The 10101-nt window shown below is 40.5% G+C and overlaps 1 protein-coding gene and 1 long non-coding RNA gene across 2 annotated transcripts in view; one reads left to right on the plus strand and one right to left on the minus strand.

Moving 5' to 3' along the window:
- LOC135207592 (protein inturned-like) overlaps positions 1-3432 on the plus strand; it is a 53596-nt gene extending 50164 nt beyond the window's left edge. Inside the window, exons 21-23 of the mRNA XM_064239445.1 lie at positions 220-430; positions 1114-1256; positions 1845-3432. Of these exons, the coding sequence (XP_064095515.1) occupies positions 220-430; positions 1114-1256; positions 1845-1956 (466 nt within the window). The 3' untranslated portion in view covers positions 1957-3432. The remainder of the gene's footprint in view (positions 1-219; positions 431-1113; positions 1257-1844) is intronic.
- LOC135207595 (uncharacterized) lies at positions 280-5264 on the minus strand. The gene is made up of 3 exons (XR_010312997.1): positions 5104-5264; positions 1099-1287; positions 280-413 (listed from the first exon to the last, which is right to left on the minus strand). It is a non-coding gene; the product is annotated as an uncharacterized LOC135207595 (long non-coding RNA).
- Positions 5265-10101: the final 4837 nt, after the last annotated feature.

Raw genomic sequence — 10101 nt, forward strand, 5'->3', positions numbered from 1 at the left:
GCTTTATGAAAAAAATCAAAACTTCCATTCTGTAGAAAAAATTGTATAGAGGGAATATGGGAATCATTTAAGATGGAAAATATTTCACATGCTACAAAGTAAGAAACCGTTATAAAGATATGAAGTTAGATCAGTCTTTTTTTTATATTTTCAAATAAGTAAAAGCTACAAAATTTATATGAATGTACATATTGCAAAACTGTTCTTTGTTGTATACAGGATAACAAGTGGAAAAGATGCTGTGCTTTTCCATATGGTGCAGCTTGAAGTAGGAGAAGGAGTTCTTATACAGCCTTTTAATTCCTCATGTTCTTCACCGGCATCTTCTCTACCACAACAACCTCCACCTTTCCATGCTCAGATCATGGACAACTTCAGATTTACATCCACGCACATTCATCATGTCCTTCATGCTGGTATAAGAGCAAAAGTACGTATGTATATTGGTTGGGGCTTCCTAATTTGTAGTCTAACTTTAATGTAGCCATTTGGGGTACTAGGAAAGGTACGGAAAATGTGTAATTATCAAGTATCATCATACTATTGTGTACACATACACAGAGTGTAGACATGTTTAGCTACATGTCTGTAGATTACTTGCCAGCATGTTCTGCTGCTTTCCTCCTAAATTGCCGTAAAGGCTACATAAAAGCAATAAGTTTGTTTTGAAACAGATTTAACTTTTCAAAAAAAAAAAATCATTACAAACATTACTTTTAGTACTTTTATTACCCTCCTCCCCATCCCCTTTATTATAAGTAGTACAGGAACTGGGTTGGATACCTCCTGTTAGATACAAGGAACTATAAAAGCATAATCTGTTCTACAGGGCGAGTGATACCTTTCTTTCTATCAAGTCTAGATTGTACATTGGGCTTTTGACAAATGCGCAAAAGAATATTTTTTTTACTTGCATTCCTTAGTATTTAACCTATTTATGTATAAAGTAACATTTCATGGAACAATATTTTTCTTCTTTCAAAAATTTACAAAGTGGATCAAGGAAATCTGTCCTGACAGTTTCTTGAGAAACTTATAAATAATATATGTAGCATAATAATTTTACTTTCATAAACGAGATAACATAATTTTACTTACAAACTTTTATTGCAGGAGTCTGGTGGAACCTACGGATGCAGTACAGCACTGAATGGCATCAAAGAACATGGCGTTCTTTTCAACTACAATCCTCCCACAGGAGATGGTGGAAATGGAACTAAGCGAAGGACCCAGACATTCTCATATTGGGTTGTAGGGTGAGTTTCCGCTATATACTATCCACAAAACCTGTGGAAATATTATTATGAAACAGATGAAGCAAATATACAGCAACACAAATTACAAATGTTTTAACCAGATCATTAAATTCTAATATAAAACTTAATTAAAACATAGATATCATGTTTAGGTATTAACATGAAAAGGGAATAGTTTTAAGTATAATGAGTTCGTTATCTAGGTCGTACTTTACTGTATTTTATTTTTTGGTGTCAACTCAACAGTCATAAGTATTTCATAATAATTTTCTTAATTTATTTAATGCCTATATCATGTGCAGATCTGTATTACTCCAATATTTGTTTCTTAATGCAATAAATATAAAATACATGTATACCAGTATTTCTGAATTCAGGAGTGCTACATAAGTAAATAACTCTAAAATTAGTTTTCTTATCTTCATTTAGTCAAAACTCTTAAGAAAACACCAAGAAGCCATATGTTTACTGCATGTATCCCAACTACTAATCCCTTTTTGGACATCTTTGAAAATTTTACAGCATTAGCTGTTTCATGCTGATACTTCAATAAAAAATTTTCCTTACATAATTTAATTTTTTTTTCAGGAGACTGATCCCTGCCCCTTACCAACGAGAAGTTTATATCTGTTACCACGAAAGCATTCCTCAAAACATACTTGAATTAGCTTTTAGAACTTCATTGGGATCAGTAATATAATCAGAGTTGACACCAGCAGTAATAAAGGAAAATGTCAGGGTATCCCCTTTAGCCTATTTTAGTTAGTTCATCATTAATATTCTCTCTTAACAGGATTAATCTGGGCTTATAGAAGTATTGTGCTATTTGAAATTGCTATCAAGTAATTTGGTGGAGTGTTGTTAGCAGCTAAAGGTTTTAAGATTCTGACAGTAAGTTAATCAGCATAACCAGACCTGAGACGCAGTATGTACATTATATTTCTAATCATTCAGATGGCTTGTCTAGCATTTTTTTTCTATCTGGAAAAATTTAAGTATGATAAGTGCAAAAAGGACAGCCAAGTGGTAAGACTAAGTGACAGGCTAAAACTTAGAAGCAATAGTTGTTGCAGCTGGTGGTGGGAGGGATACTGTTATGAACTTTTGGTAATTGACATTGAACCAATAAAGCATACAAATTAATATCCCTACAAAGATTTGATAATTAAAACATTTTGAACATTTGCATTATTTTAAATCTTTATCAGGGTAAGTATCTTGTTAATCATCAAACACACCTGACATTATGTTAGAAATATTTGCTTCAAGCCATCCACTTCATTGTAGATTTTTGATCTGACAGTAATTACTGTCAGAAGTCCTTTTGTTTCTTATATCATCATACTTAGAAATGGTGTTTTACCTTTCCCATGATTTCTGGCTAAAAATTAAACTAACTTTTCAAATACTATACTGAAGTTTGAACTGATGAAATTACTGGCCAATGGGTAATGTTTTATACCTGGCAGCTGGTAGTGCTCTCTGTACACTATGCATGGTTATGGGAGCTGTAAACTTTGGATTAGTGGATTATTTGAGCGAAAATGTTTCATTGGCTGTTTATTAATCTTGTTATTTCACTCAATGATTCCCCATTAGCTCATATTATAATGGCTGACCCTCAAACGGAAGTTCACCCCAACCTTCTCACTCTTCCCAATTAGCTCATGCTATGAAGAGTGCCCCTCAAATGGAGATAGTACTGTATACCTCTACTTACTTTATCTTCCCAGTTAAAGCAAATCCATAGGATTGCAGCAGGAATCATTCTTACTTTGTAACACAGTATAGTGTTCCCACAAATTGTGTTTTTGGAATTGAAAATGAAAGCTTGATATGGAAAAGTACAAATTCACTTCTGTGATATTTCAGAATCTTGATACTCAAAAGAAGGCTGACACAAGTTAAGGCCTCATTTGGTAGTCTTCTTACTAAACACATCTGTGATATGTTGTAATTTGTTCTCAGTGAGCGCATCTACAGGATATTGTTGCCACATTAAAGGTGTTTGTGCTTTTTAAGTTTTAATATTTTTATGATTGCTGTTGATTTTGTCATTGTTACTTCTATGTATATGTTTAAGGTGAAAAGAGTTTGTATTCCTGAAGGAATCAAAACAGGAACTGTCCGTCCAAGAGTGCCCATTTGCAGTCTCGAAACTAATAAATTTTTTTAAAAACTGCAGAGTATTTCACTTTCTATGATGTTCATGAATGTTTGCGTAACCCCTTTACACTAAGTTCCTTTAAGCTCTCAAACATTTGAACTGAAGGTTTTGTACAAAATTTTATGAAAATTCCAATCAAGCATCCTGCTATTAAAATATCTTGGTGGTACCTATGAACACCTTCATAAATAATTTTCTCATTGGATTTAAATGCATGATATATGGACAGCAAAATAAAAAGACCCTGAAAATAAAGAAGTGAAGTAGATTATTTTGAAGGTGGAAATAAGAGACAACCAGTAGTTGTACCAGGAAGTAAAAGTTAAAGGTGTTGGACAGCAAGACTGAAGGAAGGAAGCTGGAATGGAGAAAAGGTAAAAAGGCTAAAATGAGGATATAGCTATAGATCAAAGGGACACCGCGAAGACACTATAGTAACGCCCACAGTACACCACATAAGTGCAATGACATCGTTACTCCCCAACAGGATAAGTAGCACTTGACTGTATTTGTATTAAATCAGGAATTAAAAAAATCAAACTTCTCATTAACACTCAAATGTTTAACTTAAACATTTATTAGAGTGCAAACCTTCTTCAAGAGTAATTAATCACCATAATTCAACACTGCCATATACTGGTCTAGCTATATGGATACAATTTATAAATATTGTTACAGGTTCTGGTAACAGGTTCATTAACTCTGACCATTAAAGGTCATGCAGGCAGTCACAGGGTTACAGAGGTCGGTCTCGGGTTATGGCACTCCGACTTTACAGTGCTTAGGGTAAAGGATCGAATGGCCTCCTGGTGGTCACCTGGACGGTAGCGCGACCACCTTCCCAAAAAAATTACTCTAACGCTTAATTCGAAGGGGAAGCAGAGATCTCGAGGTGTTGCTTCCACAGGGCGCTGGCTCGTGGCCGATGTCTATTCTGGGTTACAGATGGTGTTACAGTTATTATTTGGGAAGGTGGTTGCCATGAGGCTGTTCAAGCATTTACCCTAGCTCATGGGGCCATTACCTTGATTTTAAGGCGACGTACCCAGTTTTACAGCGCCACAAGCATCATTTACTCCCATTATTATTATGATGTTCCAGTTTACATTTACCGGCGCTTTTTGGGTTAGGCCTATGTCACGCCGCCGGGAACAGAACCCCCCTCCCCGCCGTAAACCGGGGGATGCTTGTACCTGGAACTTTTAACGATTGTATCAACAATTTGTTATATTGCTGTTCATCAAAATTACAAGAATACCTTTACCTAATAGAGGCCTAGGCCTATAGCAAGAAGCGTAACCTAGTAGGTACTAGAACATATTTTAGACAGCACCCTATTTAAACCGTAACAAATTGAAATGAAAAGGGTATACTAGATACCACAAATAAATTTCTGGCTGTGAAACATTTCAACTAACAAAAGGTTTGTGATGACCTTTTGACCCTTTCAAAATAAGATTCGGCAAACAAAAATTAAGTCGTAACCTAGGATATGATCTAACCTTGTAACTAGCTAGGCCTAGTCTTCATTTCTCTACCCTAATCTACACCTATCTAGTTACTTTAAGAATAGCAACCTGCATTTACCAACCAATTCGTTCTTTTTTCTACAATAAAGGATATGTCTGTAGGATTATGGTACTGAACAAGAATATATTAGTAACATAAAAAGACACTTACATACTCGGCGTTACCTGCCAGGAACAGTAGCAGTAACCAGTCACAAGTCACAGTACTTATCAACTGATCACTGACACTGAGTGTCTCAGTGTCTGTCAAAACTGTGATAATGTCTAAACAATAACAGAGCTATTTAATCATAGAAAACTATGAAAAAATAAATTGACAGGATTTACTTTATTGTATTTTCACTAATGACAATCTAAATATAAATGACAGTTCTTAGAGTCCTTTGCAGTGGCCCTTCGACCCCTAGAGCTGCAACCATAGATATAGTCTGCTCTATATCTATGGCTGCAACCCCTTTTATTCCTTCTACGGTACCTCAGTTTATATTCTCTTTCTTCCATCTCACTTTCCACCATCTCCTAATAAATGTTTCATAGTGCAACTGCTAGATTTTCCTCCTGTTACACATTTCAAACATTTTATACTTCCAGTTTCTGTTTGCAGAGCTGAATGACCTCATCAAGGTCCCAGCGCTTGGCCTTTTGGGCTTATTTTATATTCAATATCAGTATTAGCAGGCGGATTTCGCTTAAGAATAAGAAGGTGAGCTATGTGATGGTTAAACCAACAAATAATAATGAAATCATATTCAATAAAGAGGTAGAGCACATGATGTTACGGAACCTAGTTACTACATGTTAATATCATAAAGATAAATTAGTAAAAGATTTTAAGAATAGTATAAACACTCAGACTTAGATTATGTAAATGATTATATCATTCATAGTCGTAAGTAACTGCAGTAGCAAACTGGTAACATCAAAAGCAGAAGTGATAGTCAACTATCATTTTTCATCAGAACAAATTGGTCAGGTAAACATTAACCTGTATACTATACTTGATAAGTATACGGTGGCCGCCAGATGGACCAAATCAAGATCGACAGTTAAACCTCCATGATAGATAGGGATGATGAGATAATTCAGGAAAACTATACTTTTCTGGAAAATAATAATAATAAAACTATCTATTAGGTTCAGTGTGAACCATAAGGCGGGCATCTAAAAATACACACATGTGTTGAGGATACGGGATGATACAATTTTGTAACGCAACTATTTAGATGTTTTATTACATTATACAGTACAATGTCCAGTGACAGATCAAGGTAATAGGTACCAGAAACTATTTTAAATGTCCTTATAGGTACCTAACCGTGCTCCAATACTACATTTAGAACTTCAGTTGCGGTTAAAACACAACCGAAAATTAATGGAGAAGTTCAGTTATAAACAATTGAACAAGGTTATTGTGCTGTTATACCTATTTAAAAAGATACGATAAAATTATCTTTATAAATTTATTTATTAATATTTACAAACGTAATAAAATTTAAATATACATTTTAAAACAGTTAGGTAATTATATAAAATAAAAGTTAGGCATACGCGTATAGCAAACAGACCTAACAAAATTCACCTATTTGTGAGTCGGACCCTTACTAGTCAAGCGAAAAACGATATTGAACTTTTTATCAGTGTGCCAATAGATAAAAATATAATACGTAGATATAAAAAATATTTATAATTTACTTATTTTAATACATATTCATTGAGATATTTATGATTAATTTTACGCATATATTTTAAAAATATTATATTAAAAGCTGTATTGATCACATTATCTTCCTGACTGACGGTGAGAGTGGATTGCAGCAGAGGTCTTCAACCATCACGTCTGCTAACTTATCCAAAATGTTCGCCAGCAGACTAGCCGTCGCATCCAGAAACATCATGACCTCTGCCATCAGGCGGGGAGGCGATGGTGGTGTCCCTGGCGCTGTGAGTATTGTGGGCTGAACTCTAAAACCTGAGTTATATGAATGGTATGTGAAAACGGTCTCGGCAGAATCAGCTGACTCGGTGACGCAATATGTATTTACCGTGTTTTGGGGGTTAATTTAGTTTGTTTTGGAAGTTGGTATATACATTTAAAAGACTGTAATTTGGTATTTATATTCTTTATGGGTATTTTAAGATAGTTAGATACTGTATTATCGAAATATACCCAGTTTTGGTTAGGGTGGTTTGTGATGACCGGCTCGTACTGTCTTTTAACAGTGTTTGATATCTGAGCTGCCGTACGTGACAAATCTAACCTAAGTTAACCAAAATAGTTAACCAAAATGGTTAACCAAAGCTACTAAATGCTTCTCTGAGCTTGTTTGCATTTGTTTTGAATAAATACTTTAGGTTCTAGCTTAGGATTACTGTAAGATTGTCTACTACCCTAGGTACACTACCCCTATTTAGGCTACTAGCCTAAGTTCATTAGCTGAACCCCACAAGAGATTACCTTAGCTTAGGGTAAGTGATCGAAAGGCCTCCTGGCGACCACCTTCCCAAAAAATAACTAACACTACCTGTAACCCACGCCCGTGGAAGCAACACCATGAGACCTCTACTTTCCTCTCGAAGTAAGAGTGGTTAGGGTTAAAGTTATATATTGGGAAGGTGGTCGCCAGGAGAAATGGGTAACACTTTACAATAGTGATGTACCTGGAACCTCCCCCCTTCTTTTACCATTTTTCCAACCTGATTTTTCACTCTTAATCCTGACCTCTTACTCTGCATCCGCTCCATATCACTACACAGTATTCAAAAAAGGCAATACCTTAAGTGAGGGAATTTAAAAGAATGTAGGGTAAACAACCGCGGATGATCCATCGCGCTGGCCAGGCCTTATTCACTCAATATTTAATTGGTGAAACAAGAATACAATTACAACTTGTTCCGATACGTAATACAAACCATCGGTCCTTTAACAATAGGAAGTAGCTAGCGGCAGCTGGAACGGTCGTAAGCTTCGAACAAGGGGAGAACGGTAGTTAACTGCTTGTCCGACTGGGAGGTAAACGAATCACTTTTGCTTTCGGCCGTGTGAGGATAGGACGTGCTCGTCATCGCTCTGCCCGCTTTGTCGTTTGCTTTGAGTATCAGCCCTCTTTTTTCCTAGTGTAATTGAGAGTATATGATTGTAAGTACTTTGGCATTTCTTTTTTCATTGCAATAATGAGTGATCAAGAAATGGAGATTTCGCTGCGCCCCCCAGTCGCCCGTAGAGTGTGTCCCGGGCTGGAGGGGCGTAGATGCGGCGGATTCAGATCATTTGTGGATGTGGATCCACATGAAGTTTGTACTCGTTGTCGAGGGCGAGAATGCTCCCGCAACGAGCCATGTATAACATGTATGAATTGGTCCAAGGCGCAGTGGGTTCTGTACGAGGGCAGGAAGACACTTAGGCCGCCAAAGAATTCATTGGAAAGTCCAGTGACTCCTTTGGTAACGGACACTCGTCTTCTTTCCCTGCCCCCCGCCAGCCCACCCCCCACGTTTCGCGCCTTCCCCTGCGGAGGGGTCGCGGAGTCCTTCTCCTCTCTCGATCCGTCGCGTGTGGAGGAGGGGCCCGCTACCCGGACGTCCAGTTGTATTCGGGGTCTTCCGTCCGCTCTGGGTGGGGTTCTTCTCCCCCCACCCCCAGGCGCGAGGAAACCCCTCTGACTAACCCGACTGTTGCTTCCGCAGATGTGCCACCAGCGAAGGACGACCTGGGACAGGTGTGGGAGTCGCTGGGACTGCAGGGAGTGCCTAGTATCCAGGGGTTGATTCAGCGGTTGGCGGGGTCGGCAGTGGTCACTCATGGTACAGTAACCACTACCACTACCACCATATCTACACCAGCGTATGACATGCCACCGCACTTGGTGTATACACCACATGTAATGACGGTGACACCCACGGCTGCAATACACAAACCTATTACTGCCGTACCAAAGAGGACGGTGCCACCGCCACCTGGTTCTTTGTGTTGCCGACCCCGGACTTCTGCTGCCCCAAGAGTACCCCCCTAGACCTGCCGCCAGTGCCGAGAATGACGGTAGCTGCCGACAGGAACGCCTGGCTCTCCTGTGGTTCCTGCCGTGCCTGCCGTACCTTGTTTTGCTGTCCTGCTGCTCCTTCCTTTTCAGATGTGCATGCTGTTCCTGCTGTTCTAGACTGTTCCTGTTCGTTCCTGCTGTTGGTGGTGCTGTTACAGTCTCCGGTCTTTCCGGACAGGGCAGGTCGGGCCCTGTTGCTTCGGCAACTGCCCCGGGGCTCCCTCCTGGATGGAAGACCTGACGTCTGTCCTGCGGAGCCTGGCGAGAAGAAGAAGAGAGGCGGAAGGTGTCGTCGTCTTCTTCGTCGTCTGCTGCCTCCTCTTCCCACCCCTTCGACTTCTAAGGTTAACCAGCCGAAGAAGAAGAAGGCTGCCTCCTCCCCCCCTAAGAAGAAGCTCCTTCGGATTTTCTAAGGGCCCGTCTCGCTCTCAGGCGAGTCGGGGAGATCTTCGCTGGTCCTCCCCTGTTCCTTTCGGGAATCGGGGCCCGTCTCTTCCTCTGCAAAGAAGAAGACGACGGGGACCAGAGGTGTACCAGCCTCGGCTGGTACGTCCTCACCTGGTGTTAGCGGTTCTGCCGCTAAATCAGGTTCCGTCTCGGCCGCTTCTCGTTCGCGAGGAAGTACCGAGTGGACGCTCTTCCACGGGAGACCGTCCAGCCAAAGTCTTGACGTCCGAGCTCGCTCGCCGTCAAGACAGCGGCGCGGAAGAAGAAAGACTGGCGAGAGTCGTGCGCACGGACTCTCGCCAGGCCAGTGGACGCTCTCGCAGCGACCAACTGGCGCTCGGGTTGACGTGACGGTCGCTGACCAGCCACGGGTTGAGGCGAGGAAGGGGGTCCCCGCGGCCGCGTCGGTACCAGCCAACGGATGGTACCAGCGGCTCGACGCGCCGAGAGGACGCTGGCCGGTCTCGCCGCGACAGAGAGCCTAGCAGGCACCTGACCGCCGCTCCCATAGGGACCGGGCGGAGACGGTAACCAGCAACAGCTCGCCTGACGCTAGAGATCAGCGTCAACGTTCTCAGCCGAGCCTCTCGCCCCAGGCGAGCGGTAAGGCTAGGCCTGCTGCTCGATCGCCACGCGGTTGACGATCAGCAGCAGCCCTCCACGCA

This window comes from Macrobrachium nipponense, chromosome 32 (genome assembly GCF_015104395.2).
Source record: "Macrobrachium nipponense isolate FS-2020 chromosome 32, ASM1510439v2, whole genome shotgun sequence".
In the NCBI taxonomy this organism is placed as follows: domain Eukaryota; kingdom Metazoa; phylum Arthropoda; class Malacostraca; order Decapoda; family Palaemonidae; genus Macrobrachium; species Macrobrachium nipponense.